Source organism: Podarcis pityusensis (genome assembly GCF_964106645.2).
Source record: "Podarcis pityusensis genome assembly, chromosome: 13".
Lineage (NCBI taxonomy): Eukaryota > Metazoa > Chordata > Lepidosauria > Squamata > Lacertidae > Podarcis > Podarcis pityusensis.
In genome coordinates, this window is record NC_138038.1 from 22,172,025 (window position 1) to 22,188,932 (window position 16,908).

The following is a 16,908-nucleotide window of genomic DNA, read 5'->3' on the forward strand; positions in this document are numbered from 1 at the left end:
ACTGGTGGACTCCTCAGGCCCAGGAACCAAATGTGGCCTTCCAAACATATTTGGCCTGAGAGTCCCCTCAGGTCATATGCCATCTCCAGCCACTCCCACCCTTCTCAAGATACCAACAACAGCCCATTGTTCACAGCAGAACTTACTTCTGAATAGAACCATGTGTGGGATTGTGCTGTTTCTTTCACTTTTCTTTTTGCACTGTCTAAGCTAGTGACCCATCTTCCCAACAGCTTTGTACAATTGCTCTAGATCAGAGGTGGCCGCACCATGATTAAAGACCAAACGGTCAAGACCAAAATAAGGGAGAGGCGGGGAAGAGAACCTCTTCCCAAAGATGTGTCATGAAGTTACGGCATTCATGAGCACATGATGTGCTAGTGAAGTCCCTAATTTAATTATACGTTATGTGAAGATATTGTTGTTTTTGCTGGCCCTGAATTGGCTGCAAGTTGGCTATAAATTTAAGTTTTTTAAAAAATCACCTCCTCCCCATGCCATTCTTCTGATTTTCATCAAAACCTCAAGTCTTCTTTTGAACTTTTAGAAACAGTGCTTGAAACTAACAAGGGAGGTTTTGTGGGTATATGTATTATTAACTTCCTAAACCTCAGAAGCGCTGCTTATTGCTGGGGCCCCATTTTGTTATCAGAGATGGTTACCTCAGAGATCAGAAGCCAAAGAAGACACTCCCCACATATGTGTTACAAACTCATGAGGGCAGAAGTAGTACTGTCACACGTCAAGAGGATATGGCTTCCTCAAGGAGTGGACCTGCTGAGCTATTAAGGACAGCAGACTGGGAGACAAATGGGCAAAAACGACTGAGAAGGTCACCTGTGTATATAGATGGGGGAAGAAATGTAATTCTGTTAACACTTGAGGGTGAACCTGTCTGATTTGCATGTTCCAAAACAATACGCTAGCCGAAACACAGCCGTCCTTCAGAATTCACACTCTGAATTGTGCTTTCCAGCCAAATTGAGTTTTTTGCCCATCCCCACCTGTGCACAAGCCACACTGAAAGAAAAAGGAATCCAGAAGCCTTTCTCTTGCACAGATATTGTTCATTTCAATAAGACCTGTGCAGGAGAATTTCCCACAGGACTGTGACACTTATTAATGAGTGGGAGAGCGTGCCTCATGGATTTCCCATCACCAAAGCGTCTTGGGCCAGTGCTGCTCCAGATTTGATATGTATTAGGTATCCCTGAGTATAACGGCAATACTTAGAGGACTGTCTTCTTCCACAGAAGTCTGCATTCTTCACCTGAAACGCTCCCCCCCCACACTTTCTGAAGTTAGGTGGGAGACAGGAACTTGTCAATGGTGGCACCCTGGACAGGGAATGCTGTCCACAGAGAAATTTACCTGGCACAAACATTGATTTCTTTTCTACATCATGAAACTGAAACAGTAGCACCCACAAATTATGGGGGTATCACCAAGCTTGCAGGAAGGTTGTAAAAGTACAAAAGGGTTGAGGGAAAAACAAGAAGTTGTTTGGGGAGAAATGGAAAAGTGGGGGGAAAGATGGCGGAATTGGGTCTGCTGAAAAAAGTGTGTATGGGGGGGGACGGACACCTGAAACCTTGGAGACCTGCTGTTAGTGTTCTTCAGCCTTGCATCCTAGTATTGTCAGACTACAAGTCCCATCATCCCTGACTGGCTGTGGATGACAGGACTTGTAGTCCAACATCTAGGGACCCAAGGCTTAGGAACACTAGTGCAATAGACAAAACCGAGGTAGAATGACTAGTGGTTTGACTTTATGTAAGCCAGCTTCCTACATTCCACTGCCAACCCAAGAAACACTCAGCCATGAATGAAAATGTTCACCAATTGGCAACTTTTATTGGAGTTATTCTGAATCACAGAGCACAGAGTCTCTTCAGAAGGAAAAAAACACACACACACACACACACCAAAGAAAGGGATGGGAACAATACAGACAGACCAATCTCTCTCCCGAGGGTTTTCCACAGCCAAGTATCTAAGGCGGCCTTCCTTGCATCTTCACATTTGGGGCAATCAAGCTAGAGAGATGGGGGCTAGAGCAGAGATGTCTATTTTCTTACTAACAAGTGACGAAACAAATAATGCATTTCTTCTAAGGAAAAAAAATACTAAGGAGAAAGATGAGGGGGTCATAAGCGACAGCAATTGGGGAGCTTGTTCACAAGAGCACTTAACATGAATCAGTTACTCCTTAACACACTTACCCAAGTTTATATTTGTTTTGTAAGCAGCATTATAAATAGTGGCAAGCAAAGGGCTACACTTTCAAAAGGCATTTGGAGTGGAGATTCTAATCTGTATTAGCAATTGGTATCTGCGTTGAATTGATATGGAACAAAAGACATAAAACAAACAAGGAGGCTGGAAGGACACTCGCATAAACATGCACTGTGAAGTGTGTGGAATGAGTCGCCCATACTTTCACCATGCCCATGTGAGAACAAGGAAGGTACCACGATGATGATACTACATTTAGAGGTCAACACACCATGCTAAGATGAAAACCTGCCCCAAAGATCAATCTAAGCACTGCTAAGACCTCCCTAGTCCAGGATCACTTCCACATGACCCATTTCTTGAGCATTCTTCCTGATTTGTTTGCACGAAGTTTGCAGGGAGGCTATAAGCCGTCAGCTGTTTATTGACCACTCATTCTGACCTGTTTGTAGGGCAGTTATATGATAGTGCATCAAGCAACTATTATCCCACACTTCTCGACACATTTCCCCATCGCTTCACTTGAATTTGCACTAAGAAAGTGGCATCCATCTGCAAATGTCCCTTACAGGAACTTTCATTTTTGGGGTGATGGGGACCAGCAGTCCTCTCTCACTGTTTGTCCCCCAGGACGTGGTATTCGTGGTAAACCACTTCTGAAGTGATACTTCTGAGCATGGAAGTATCGCTTACCTATCATGGCCAAGTCATTGATAGATCTAACTTTCAGCTCATGCTACCAATTGTACAAACAGAACCAGGAGTTTATTTTGGTACCCTAGGGGGTATATGATGGTGGCCGTGTGAGTACCACACCTCAACTGTGCATTTACAATGGTCTGTAGGGCCAAAGACATAACTTTTATGTGGGAGATATTGTTCAACAGATTTGCAGAACGAACCATGGTGCATAATAGTAGTGCCTAATAAAGAAACAGGACTACTCTTTGTCAGCCTCATGTTTATATTCTTCTAAAACAATTCCCTGTGCATTTCTCAGAGGATCAGTAGGGTGGGGTGTTCATGGACACAATGAGAATGGATTTTCTTTGGCCTTACCTAAGGCTACTTAACGAGTCCATGGCAAAGATGAGATTTGAACTAAGGACCTTCTGGGTTGCAGTTCAGCAGCTTAGCCACCACACTATGCATGAAGGTTCTTGGTAGCGAATTACTTTTATATATTCATGGGCATTGCTGCCCCCTTTTACCATTGCTGCTTGAGTTTTTTGGTTCAGTTTTGGGGGTTTTTAAAGATTGTGAAGCTTTAGGACAAAGGAAAATATCTGGGTAATATTTGAGCCCTTAGGTTATGGCAGGCTACAGAAAAGAAGAATAAAAAAAAAACCACCTTCCCATCACCCAACAGCTCCCTCCTCCTCCTCCTCCTCCTTCTTCTTCTTTTTTTTTTTTTTGCTTGATTATCATTCCTGCTTCTCCTAAACTCTGAGGTAGATTTCACATAGAGAAATGGAAGAAAGGTTACAAGTTGGAAGAGATGCATTTTCAGTCTTGCTCCACAGAACGTGGCTCTCTTCCTACTCAGAAAATCCCCAAATAATCTGTGAAATAATGTGATTTGTGTGGATGAAGGTTTTTTCCGTGGCTAATTTTCAGGTTCTATGTTAAGGGAAGGTCCACACAACATGACTGTCAAGCAGAAGTCCCTTTAAAGACCCCCATTGAGTGAGTTGTGCCTGAGAGTACAATGGCCCACAACATTTCTCCATGCTACCCAGAGCCTTTGTGATTTGGGACCATTTGCAGAGGCATCAATAGTACTGCCTAAGCTTTGAACTGATCCATTTTGTAGCAACAACTCAGCCCAAAAAATTAAAAATGTGGGGTCTCCGTGTGGAAGCTGTGATGGGTGTAAGAGCCCTTCGTTATAAGAGTATGTGGGAGATGCATGGCTAATAATAATAATACCCCACCCATCTAACTGGGTTTCCTCAGCCACTCTGGGGGCTCCCAACAGAATATTAAAAGCACGATAAAAACATGATTAAAAACTCCCCTAAATTGCAGACAGTGTGGGCTTGCTCTGGCTGAAGCAGAGGCAGCCCACACCATGAGAACAGCGAGAGACTTGCCTCAGGTTGATTTGGGGCACCATTAAAGGGCAGCAGAGTGGGAGACTGACAGACCTGGCTTACTGGAAGTTCTCCTGTGCAGGCATCATTGTAATGAATAGGAAGTACACCCCAAACACCCCTCTGCACTGCTACTTACTAGAGGGAAGCAGAGAAGGGTTCAGCCCCTGAGACTTTGAGGAGACTGAAGGGGGGCAGACAAAGGGTGTGAAGACTGTCCATGGGGTTCAGCTTCCAATGAAACAGCTTTCACAGAATCATAGAATTGCAGAGTTGGGAGGGACCCTGAGGATCATCAGGAATACGCAGCTGTCCCATACGGGGATCAAACCTGCAACCTTGGCATCATCAGCACCACACTCTAGCCAACTGAGCTTTCCCTCTATTTGGGACAGGCAGGAAATGATGGGCTGGGAATCAGACCAAGAACTTGGCTTGCAAGCGGAAAAGGACTGATATTCATGAATCCTAGTCAACAGTTGTTCTGTCTCCCCTCGCCCGTTTTACTGCATCTCAGGGGGGCGAGGTTGGTTCCAGCTTTTGGGGGAACCCTCAATCAAGCAGCTTGACCTAGAGAGTCCCATAACTGTCCTGGGGTGGGAGGGGCAGAGGACAGTGAGGAGTGCAGGGCTGCACCGGCGTCCAAGAACACTGACTGCGTTGACAAAGGAGGTGGGTATGTTCTCGTTCAGCATGCGGCCTGACCATGTCAGAAGGCCAGTTCCAAATATGAACGAAGATGGTGTGGGTGTATGTGGCCAGGGAGAGGGGAAACAGAAGGGAAGCACAGGGCAAAAAAATGGGCTTACATCTTCTCCTGCAGCCCATCTACTTCCTCACTTGAAATCACCTGTCCACCCCACACTTGGCAGTGGCTTGGCAGCAACTCACCTTTGAAGACATGGGTCTGTTGCCACCACATCTAGTTTACCAAAGAGGAGCTCAATAAAAGGATGGATATAATGCTAAGGAGGAATTGCCAATTGTGACAGATCATAGTGTGGATGGGGAAGTGGAAGAAGAGGAAAATGGTATGTTTGTGATGGACTGAAGTCTTTGAAAAAACGAACTGGGGTGGACTGCTAATAGTTTTCTGGGAATAAGGGAGAGGGAATAAAGGAGCTATTAAAAAAAACACCTTTCTATTCTACATTTCATTTTTAAAAATTCTATTCTCTTCTTAGTTCCCACATGGATTGGACAGTGAGCCACAAAGACCCATCCCTGTCTGCCACTGCGCATTCTGAGCCCTTGGGATAAGGCAGGCTATAAATCTCAGCACATACATTGGCTAATAAAGAACGGGGTGATAGGAAGACAGTTGCCTCAAGAGAAGAATACCTTTTTGTTTTGTTTTGTCTTACCAAAGCCTGATGCATGGACAGGCTGTTCAAGGAGACACTTCTCACAATATGGAGGCACCTTATGACCGGAAGCGATAGAAGAACCAAAACATGCCAATTGTTTTAGATCAGTACAGAGAAAGATATGCTCAGTAAGGCCAGAGAGAGAGAGAGAAAGAGAAACAGTGGATGTTGGAATATGAGAAGGGTGTTTACATTTATGCAGTTGTCAAAAACAGTGTCAACATGCTGTCATTGCAGGAGAACAGTGACGCAGAATGTGGCAAGTACACTTCTTGTTATACTGGAACTAACTACCCAAAGCAAGGTGAGAAGTTGTTTCATGAGAAAGGTGGAAGAACAGTCGCCAAAAGAGAACACAGACAGTCACGTGGGGACGCTTTCTGGAGCTCGACTCAAGTCAGCAGTGCACATTTCCTCCAGTGCCAACTCACAAGAGACCAGCAAGGAGGAGGAGAGGAGCAGCTCCTTTTGTGGAAAAGACAAAGAAAGAAAAAAGCTTCCGTGTGTTTTAATGTCCAGTGCAATAACATAAGAACATCCATGCTACACCTCTGGAAGTTGGCTCTGTTTCTCAGCAGCATCGTTAAAGTGGGCTTTTAATGTAAAAGACCAAGACACTTGAACCAGCAGTTGGGAGGCCAAGGCTTTCTGTGTCTGATAATTAATGGTCAACAAGGAGTGAGACCTGAACGTCCTCCTTAGTAGCAGAAAAGGCAGGGAGACTGGACCCACTTGGGACTTTCCTGCTTGCGGGAGGGGCACAAAAACGAAACCTTCCGATTTCTTTCACCTGAGTGCCAGGCTGTCACCTCAGCAAGTCCAAGGGTTCCTCAGCCCATTTCCCCTGCCCCAACCCAAAACACACACACACAACCCCGAGAGATTTCTCCTACCCTGAGATCTTCCAGAGACACCCAAACCAGAACCATGTAGATAAAGAGTCATCCTCTGCCCTCGGTTCTGAGCGTTCAGATGGAGAGCGGCGGCGGCATGCTCTGTCTGCTAAGCCTGGCCGAAGCACATTTCTCGCCTCCTGTCCCCACAACTTCCACGACTGGTTCAAGCATTGGAGAAATATTGCAGGCCCTACTCATCAAGAGCGGGAGGAAGAGGAAACCCACTTTAGAAACCAAGGCAGAGAAGAGGGAGAGGGAGAGGCAAAACTCTTCTTCCGGTTCAGTCTACTGGAGACTTGGAGGTATTTTAGAGCGAGCCCCTGTTGCACCACCACTTTTCATGCAGCATCCAAGTTGGGTGGGTGGGAGGGGGGGCCTGGTGAGTGAGGTGGACGGGTCTCACTAAGGAAGCCGGAAGAGGAAGGGCGTGGCAGGTGTGCAGGCCTCAGATCTTACTGTTCTCCAGGTGTGAATCAATGTGTTTTATCAAAGCGTCATCTGGGTAACCGATGGGAAAGGCCACCTGGCAGAGAGGGCAGCTTCGGATGTCAGAGTCCACCGTCTCCATCAGCAACTAAAGGATACAGGTCGGGGAAGGAAGTAGATGAGAGAAGACATCATTTTAAAACAAACAAATCTAAGAAAATTAATTGCTTGTTCAAAGTAGATCTCTTAAGTGTTCTGGAGGATAAAAAGCTGGATCCTTCCTAATATGTGCCTGATCAGCAGTGGCTCTGTGGAAGGGCTTGGCTGATCATAAAGAGTGGAAGGGAAACTGTTTTGTTGCGGAAACTGATCGGCTTCTGTCACAGAAAAGGGGGGGGGCAGCGCAGCAGGGAAAGCACATGGGGATGTATCTGGGAAACTCCCACAGGGGATGTACAGCTCATTGAACAGTGATTTTTAGAATCCTCTGCACAACCCAGTGGGAGCAAAAAATAATAATATAGTAGCATCATATATTGCTTGCTATATTGACTGCAGGTATAAAATTGTAAACAACGTATTCATTTAAATGGTGCGTTTCTATATAGCAGCAACTACCTGTGAGTTCAGATCAAAAGTTTACATTTATGAATGACTTTTGAGAACCAGAGCACCTGCACTCAAGACAAGTTGGGAATAAAAATACAGAATGAAAATACGTTTGATATCTTAATGTTTCATTACTCCAGAAGACTTAGGATGCTCCAACACAAGGGCCTCTTTCGCATTCCCCCTCTGGTATTTTCCAATTTGCTGTTGTTTTTGCTTCTGTTAATTCTTAACGCAATTATCAGTGTAATATAATTTCCTTTAACCTGAAGCAACCACTTGTCCTCCACACCCACTGTTAAAATTAGGTAGTGCAAGGCGGATGGGCCTCCAGCCAATGCCTTCCCTTCAATTAAAATAAAACAAAACTGGAAGACTTGCACACAACCTAGGCATCATATCATGCTCATTCCAATTGATGAAGAAAACGATTCATTGGCTTCTCCTCCAGGAGGACCCAAAACCTCTTGATTCTTCCAGGCAACTGGATGACCTCTGCTGCCACTCCTCCTAAGTGCTGGAGAAACATCCCCAAACTCCACCCCCCTCCTACAAAATGGAATATTAAAACAAGGGGAGTGCTGTAGTAGGGGAGGGGAACTTCTGTCCAGGAGCCAAATGTGGCCCTCCAGGTTTCTCTATATGGCCCTCAGAATTCTCCCTAACCATAAACCCCCACTCCGCTGGCCACACGCCTCACTAGCCTTGCACCCAATGGCAAATGCTTTTGATTGGCTGGAACGCATCCTCTCGCGTCTCTGGATGGAGGATAGAGAGGTATCTGGGAATGTGCATGGAAACTACTCTCCTGTACAATGGCAGAATCTGCATCTGTTGCTCTGCCCACTTCTGCCTGTGGCTCCGCCCACCCCTGTCATGTGGTCTTCAGAAGGCTGTCCAGAATGGAATACTGAAAATGGCTCCTCACCCCTCTTGCTACAGAGGTGATGTGGCTATACACTCAACCACACAAGCTAATGCCGTGCTCACACACGACGTTCTTGTCATCAAAATACAATACGTTGTATTTTCCCAGTTAATCTGGATATATTATTTCTGGGGAAATTGCAGTATGTTAAAGCACACTCACCACTGCTAACATCCATTTACGATATTTCACCAACCCATTTACAGTATTAAGCCCCCTTAAAGCCGAAGAGTACCATTTTAACCCCCAGAGCAATTTAAAAACCAGTCCCTCTTCCCAGGGGACTCTGGGGACTGTAGTAGCTCTGTGAGGGGAATAGGGGTCTCCTAACAACTCTCAGTATCCTTAACAAACTACAGCTCCCAGGGTTCTCTGTGGTGAGCTTGTGACTGTTTAAAAAGGTGATATAACACTGCTTTAAATGTATGGTGCAGATGGGGACTCAAGTCTTTTGTCTGTGCCATTCAAATAGTCATTATAAAAACCCCTGAATATTTTTAAAAAAACAAAACTTAATTTATAAATAAAATAAGCAAGATAAGAATATCTGTGTGGATGATCTTCCATGAGACCGGATAGTGCATTTGAACTGGAATGATGGAATACAAACATCACTGGGTGCTGCTTACATTGATTGAAGGCCAGGACTGGGCATGCTCAGCCCTGGAGTACGAGGCATCAGTCCGGTGTGTGGAGGTGTCGGGGATAGGGAACCCTGCACAGAAGGAGGCGCAGCGGATGCCCCCCACTTCAGGGCTGGGGGGACTTGGGAGGGCCCAGTCGTCTTCGTCCGAGGACTGCTTCTCAAAGCGCAAGTGCTCCTCGAAGGCGTCTCTGGCGTAAACTTCGCCGTAGGGACGGTGCTTTGGTAAGGTGGAAGCTTCCGGCTGCAGCCAGAGGGAGCGGTTCTGCTGGTACATAGCCGCATCGCTCACCTCCGAGTAGCTCCGGCGACCCTGGAAGCTCGCCTTGATGTGGTGGCTCAAGGGTTTGGAGTAGGCCAGATCCATGATGCTCCTCTCGCCACCCGGCGACCTGTGCTGCGAGGTGATGGCGGGGGAGGAGCAATTTGGGCCCGGCGAGCAGCGCTGCGGGGCAGGAGGCTGGGCGGGCAGCGGGGCAGGTGAACGGCGCTGCGAGGCGGGGGACTGGCAAGGGGGCGGCGCTGGGGAACGGCGCTGATGCGCGGGGGACTGGCAAGGGGGCGGTGCTGGCGACCGTCTCTGCAGGCCCGGAGACTGGCATTGAGGGACAGAAGAAGATCTCCCTTGCTGCGCTGGAGATGAGCACTGAGGACCCGGAGATCGACGCTGCTGAGCGGGCGAATGGCGTTGCGAATGGGGAGAGTGCCGCTGACCTGGAACAGAGCAGGAGCAAGTCAGAGAAGGATCCTGCTTCGACACTGAGAAGCAGTAGAGGCTGCATTTCCCCACTCCCCCAAACAGCTGTCTGCAAAACCAGCCAGCAAAACACCTCCAGCACCATTTGTCTGATTTGTATCAGTAAGAAGTCACTTAAGAGCATAAGAGAGCCTGCTGCATCATGGCCAATGGTCCATCTGTTCTCACGGGGGCCAGCCTGTGGGAAATGAGGAACCAGAACAGGACAAGAGCATTCTCCCCTCCCGTGGTTTCCAGTTCCAACTGCCTTCAACTGCGGAGGTGGAGCATAGCCATCATTTGACTATGCGCTGTGCCAAGAAGTGCTTATTATAATAATAATAATATTATAATAATTTATTATTTAAACCCCGCCCATCTGGCTGGGTTTCCCCAGCCACTCTGGGCGGCTCCCAACAGAATATTAAAAACACGATAAAACATCACTCATTAAAAATGTCCCTATAGAGGGCTTCCTGCAGATGTCTTCTAAAAGTCAGGCGGTTGTTTATTTCCTTGACATCTGACGGGAGGGCGTTCCACAGGGAGGGCGTCGCTGCCACAAAAAGCCCTTTGCCTGGTTCTCTGTAACGTCATTTCTCGCAGTGAGGGAACCACCAGAAGGCCCTCTGCGCTGGACCTCAGTGCTGAACGATGGGGGTGGAGACGCTCCTTCAGGTATACAGGGCCAGAGGCCATTTAGGGCTTTAAAGGTCAGCACCAACACTTGGAATTGTGCTTGGAAATGCATCAGAAGGGTACACTCTGGCTACCTCTCAGCAAGATGGACCTTTGGTCTGATTCACCATGGCTCCTCTTATATTTTGTAATTTGGGCTGGTGGGCAGACTTGCCTTGCCTTCGGCCCCTTCCAGTTCTCATAAACACACTCACACTCCTCTGGTTTCACTTTAGAAACTGCATGTTTTCACAGCTCCTTCTGCCTCTGACCTCCGCTCCCAAACCCCGTGCCTCCCCTGGCTTTTCCCTCTCCCATGCCCCACTCACCACCATTGAGGGCCTGCTCCTGCACAAGCGTCCGGAGAATCTGGCTTTGGAGAGAACTCAGGTTCCTCAGGCGGCACAGCTCCTCAGTCAGCTCTGTGTAGGCAAGGGCCAAGTTTACCCTGACAAAAGAGGGGGAAAGCCCTGAAGGCATATAAACGGCAGCCCCTGCAATAGGAGGCACTTTCTTTGGAGGGTGAGAGATGGGCGAGATTTACACAACCGCTTTGGAGGAAACCTTTGCCATCTGTTGTGATCTTTAGTGGGTCACCACCGGCAGAAAGCGAATGCAGAATAGCCACGCTTCCTAACCTTCCTCCTGCAAGCCAAGCTTCCGGATATGAACGCCACAGTAAAACAAATCAATCTAGCAGTGATCCACTAAACTAGGAGCTGGGCCCATAGTCAGGGCCAGCACCAGTCTTCAGGGACCCCCCAGCATGGTGCTGCTGACCACCCTCTGCCAGTGCATGAATGCCCCCCCCCCCACGACCCAATGCTGCTGTTGCCATGGCAGTGGTAGCAACACCACTTACTGCACTCCTTGTCTGGCTCCTGAATGGCTGTTTCAGTGCCAGGAAGGCAGGATGAGACATTTCACTAACCTTTCCCCTCCCCCCCTTCAAATGGAGGAGCATTCAACCATGTAATTCTTTACCTACATTTTTCAGGGGCCATAGCTCAGTGGTTTCCCACCTGCTTTGCATGCAAAAGGCACTGGATTTTAATCTGCACCACCTTCAGGTAAAAGGATCTCAGGCAACAGTATAGGGAAAGGCATCTGGCCTGGAGATCTTAGAAAGCGGCTGCCGGCCAGAAGAAGACAAAATAGAGTTAAAAACTGGCTTGGGAAACCTATGGGCCTCCAGATGCTGGGAGTCATCTCCTATCAGCTGGAGCCAGGAATGATGGGAGTTGTAGTCCAGCAACTTTTGGAAGGCACAATTTCCCCACCCCATGAAATAAATGGAGCAATAGCTCGGTAGAAGTAACTTCACATGTTCAAAGGGGTATAGTTCACAAACAAGTTTAACCACTTTAGCTGCTCTTTGTGGCAACTAGGTCATTATGTAGTTGCTTCCTACATCTGGGTTTCCCAAACTTGGGTCTCCAGCTGTTTTTGGACTACAGTTCCCATCATCCCTGACCACTGGTCCTAAGAGCTAGGGATGATGGGAGCTGTAATCCAAAACCAGCCGGAGACCCAAGTTTGGGAAACCCTGTTCTACATCAACATCAGCTTACAACCTTCATGTGGAAAGGAACCAAGTATCTTGGCCCACCCACCTGGTTCCTTTCTCTATTAAACTACTGGATCAGTGCGGGAAGAAGCTGCAGGGAACGTCATGCTCACTCGAAGGAGATGGAGGAGAGCTGCCACTGCATTCAGGTGGTTTCCAATTCCCCACTCCCTGACCCGCTTGCCAGGGCATGATCTGATGGTAGGCTCACAGCATCAGTCATAGCCATAGGTGCCAACTCCCTTGAGCACACACAAAATTCCCCATGAAGGAGCCAGGCACCCACAAATTTCAGTGCCAGGGACATGCACGCTGTATGGCACCCGTGGCCCCAGGCACCCACAATCGCAGGGCCAAGTTAGCACTCCTGGTCATGGTCACAGCTTTATTCTCAATGCATGCTTTGTAATCACTGGCAAGATATCCCAAATACACTTTTGATCCAAACTACAGGGTTGCATCCGAAGAATGGTGCACACAAGGAAAACAAACCAGAGGTCTGTGCAAATTTTGCGCAGGTTCTCTAGTTGTTCATAAACATTTGCTCCTGCGAAAGGTCGCAGAAGAAGAAGAAATTAATCTGACACTAACGAAGCCATACTGGTGTGAACAGCTAAAGGGGAAAGGGCTGTGTAACACACCATGGGAAAGCCCAACTTTGCTGTGCTCCGAAACAGTAATGTGAACACACATTATTTCTCTCCCCCAACCCTCACCCCCGGTTCCTTTTCACACATCTTTATTTAGAGCACTTGTTGGCCCACCCAGTCCCCAGAGCCCTCGGAGAATTCATAGAGTACAGTTAAACACATTAAAAACCAATCTAGTAAATCTCCGGCTAATAAACCAGCACTAGCAGCATGGCAGCATTTAAACCCCTTCAGAAACACAGTTCTAAAAGGCCAAGGACAACCAAACAGAAAGGTTTCCACCTGGCACAAAAAAAAAAAAAAAAATCTTAATGAAGGTGCCAGGCATCTCATAATTAGGGTGCCACCACTGACAAAGCCATATCCTTTGCGAGCAGTCAGTGTTATTCCCAGAGAATTCTCAGTCCCCAATTCTGAACTTCAGTCTAGCCAGAAATGAGGACCCTCAGTCAAAGAATAGCTTCAGGTATGGCAGATAAGAGAAGGCTGCAAAAGTCCAGCCCTACGATCACAATACTGTCTTGAACCATGAGATGTTGTGGAAACACTTCCTCCCTTTAGGGGATGACCCACTCACTGCCCATCAACGCCCTGACAAAACCATCAAGCCTTTAGAAAAGAAGAAGAAGAAGTCAGGTCTTGCCCTGAACTTCTATGTCACCTTGAAATAACATATTGAGTACGCTTATGAGAATGGAGAACCTGTCTGATGAGGTTACCAAAGGCACGTCACCACGTGGACATCTTGCACAGAGAAAGCCATCGAGTTAAACTGAATGGCTCTGACAAGGGGGGGGCAGGACATGGGAGATGGGGTGCACTTAACTGTACCAGACAGCTATCCCCTTCCCATGGATTTGTCGCCAATTGTCTCTTCAAGGCTCCTCAAAGGGGCAGGGGGAGGAATTATTCAATTCTGCCAAAAGAAAATTCAATTGTGTTCTCTTTTCTTTCTTCTCCTGAGTGAAGAGGGACAGCGAATTCCCCTTCGAGGGGTGCGGATGTTTCCCCCGACATTTGGAAGCTTTTGTTGAGGGCTTGTGATAGGAGATGAAATGAAATGTCCCGAAAGATCTGGTTATGAATGACTGTCAGAGCCTGACAAGCAGCACGGAGCGTGCGCACAGAGGATGTATCCTATTGCCAGAGAAGGTATGTCTGCTTCTAAGATGGTGAAGTGTCCCACCTAGAATCACCTCTGTGGCTACAATCCAAGTTGTACTTTTAGAGCATCTAAAGATACCAAGATGGCCAGCTTTAAAGCTCACCACTCTTCCTTCTCCACGCAACCTGGATCTCCACGTTTTTATTTATATGCCACCTCCCACTCACACCATCGTGGGTTCATAGGAGTCCAAAATAAATTACACATTTGTGGGGCAGCAGCGTTGAAGCATTTGTTTAATGACTGTGAGAGTCATGTCCCCCCCCCCCCAACTTTTCTTTAACTGTTTTATTGGTGTGTGTGTTTTTTAAGAAAACAAACTTTACTAGATCCCATATATACATATAAATAAAAAAATCCACAATATAGCAAAATATATACTAGCAAGAAATACAGTATAATTATAATTACAGGTAGGTAGCCGTGTTGGTCTGCCATAGTCGAAACAAAATAAAAAAATTCCTTCCAGTAGCACCTTAGAGACCAGCTAAGTTAGTTATTAGTATTAGCTTTCGTGTGCATGCATACTTCTTCAAATAGGTGTATCTGAAGAAGTGTGCATGCACACAAAAGCTCATACCAATAACTAACTTAGTATAATTATATTTATACTTGGCTTTTCTGCATAGTAAAATGCTATGCATACTTACTGCTATCCATACTTACATTTATACCTCATAAACTCAATAAGGCGTTTCCATTTATCTTTAAAATTTCATCTTATTTGCCTTCTTTCTCTCTCTCTCTCTCTCTCTCTCTCTCTCTCTCTCTCTCATCAAGTCCGCAAGCTTATACCTTGAATGGTTACCTTCCAGATTTTTGTTAAACATTCTTTCACTGTGGGTGGTGACCTATTTTTCCCATTAAATCATCGTATTTTAATATTCTGCTGGAAGCCGCCCAGAGTAGCAGGGAAAACCCAGCCAGATGGGCGGGATATAAATAATAAATGATGATGATGCAACAAGCATGCAAAAAGTTGCTATTAAATTCCCCATTAACTCTTTATGTTTTATTTCTGGGTCTAAATACAATAATAAATTGTAAAAGGGACCCCTGACCATTAGGTCCAGTCATGACCGACTCTGGGGTTGCAGGGCTCATCTTGTTTTATTGGCCGAGGGAGCCGGCGTACAGCTTCTGGGTCATATGGGCAGCATGACTAAGCCGCTTCCGACGAACCAGAGCAGCACACGGAAATGCCGTTTACCTTCCCGCTGGAGCGGTACCTATTTATCTACTTGCACTTTGACGTGCTTTCGAACTGCTAGGTTAGCAGGAGCAGGGACCGAGCAACGGGAGCTCACCTCGTCGCAGGGATTCGAACTGCCGACCTTCTGATCGGCAAGTCCTAGGCTCTGTGTCCCATTAATAAATTGTAATAAAGTGCAAAATGTTATTAACAATATTATCTTTACTACCTCTCCCCGTAAGATTTTAATCAACGGACAGGTCCACCAAATATGTTCCAGATCTGCTAGGGTTGCCATATTTCAAACAGTGAAAATCTGTTCAGAAAAGTTGTTGAGCAAAAACGGTATTGCCAACATGGACTGCCACTTCCCCAGATACTGCACTGATTTCTGCCCAGACACTGATGACGACTGATATGTCCAGGAACCTCCAGATGTATGACAACCCTAATATCTGCTTTCAGATGTACAAATCTCTTAACATTTTCTACCACAGATAATGTGAATTTTCTCAATCTTTGTAGAGTCATGTACCATTCATAGAGCAGTTCGTACTGATTTTTTTGTATGTTAACAAAAAGAGTTTGTGCTGATTCCCAAGTAAAATCCCATCCCCGTTCTTGTTCAGAAATTGGTTTAAATTACATGTCCTCCAAGACTATGACACTATGACATAGTTTGAGGGTCTGAAGATGATATCCTTTTATTATAACTGCAAAAGCCTTCTTTTTATATATAAGGCATTAGTTAGCAACCAAACAGGGGCCTTGACTGGGCTGAAAAGGGTTTGGGAAAAAGATTTAGGGCAAGAAATAGATGAGACAAAATGATGGCTCTTGGCCCTGGCAAAATCCATCTCTGCATATATTAGAAAAAGTACCTTAAAAGTGGTTCACAGGTGATACTAGATGCCAATTCAGCTTGCCCATATATTGCCTATGGTCCAATCATAATACTGATGGAAACTAAGGGACTTGTTATCGCTTTTGGTTACGTTTTCAAAATTGATGGCTTGGTTGCACCCACAATAATTCAGGAGCCCATGGATTTCTCACCCCAGTTGTGATTATTGTCCCTCTTTGAAGGTCTAAATGCAGATACAAAGACTAAGGATTTATTGTTTATTCTTTAATTCTCCACTTTGTTATCTACAGCTGAAATCTGGAAGGTCTTACAAGGGCTCGTTGTACACAAATGTTTGGGGACTGGGAAAACGACTCATCACTTAAAAGTGATTTAAATAATAAAAAAAATACAGTATGGTGGCCATCTATTCCATAAACAAATGAAACTGGTCTTAAACTCCCCAAAGCACCCTTGCAGCTATGGCTATCTAGAACAGTTTGGCTTGAACTATATTCTTCCCTGGGAACAACTGACTGTGACAGATAAAAGAATTTCTGTGCTGTCCCCAGGACATTCAGTGCTGGACGTTTGGATATTTTGTATGGATCGTATGGATTTGTATGGATTGGCAAGAAGCAGTGCTGTTTTCTGGAGGGACGCATACCTCTAAACATTTTGTGAATTTAAGTTTGGCCTCATTGACGGGCAGTATTTTAATATGAGTATTGAGTAGGAAAATGAGAGTGCCCACAAACATTTTGGGGGGGAAGCACTGGCAAGAAGCATTCGGATTTTGTGATTTGTAGATTCAACATTAATCCCAGTCACATCTTCTACTGATCTGAACAGGGCCACTAAAGGTTCAATACATATTAC

General features: G+C 46.1%; 1 protein-coding gene across 3 annotated transcripts in view; it reads right to left on the bottom strand.

Annotated features, from left to right (window-relative positions):
- Positions 1–1,826: 1,826 nt before the first annotated feature.
- Positions 1,827–16,908, bottom strand: part of TBKBP1 (TBK1 binding protein 1) — a 63,646-nt gene continuing 48,564 nt past the window's right edge. For 2 of the 3 annotated variants that reach the window (XM_080979349.1, XM_080979350.1), the window contains exons 8-10: positions 10,941–11,059; positions 9,184–9,911; positions 1,827–7,165 (exon numbers count right to left, since the gene is read on the bottom strand). In XM_080979349.1, coding sequence (XP_080835475.1) covers positions 7,037–7,165; positions 9,184–9,911; positions 10,941–11,059 — 976 coding nt within the window. In that variant the 3' untranslated portion in view covers positions 1,827–7,036. The remainder of the gene's footprint in view (positions 7,166–9,183; positions 9,912–10,940; positions 11,060–16,908) is intronic. The other variant, XR_013978985.1, reaches the window with a different exon arrangement.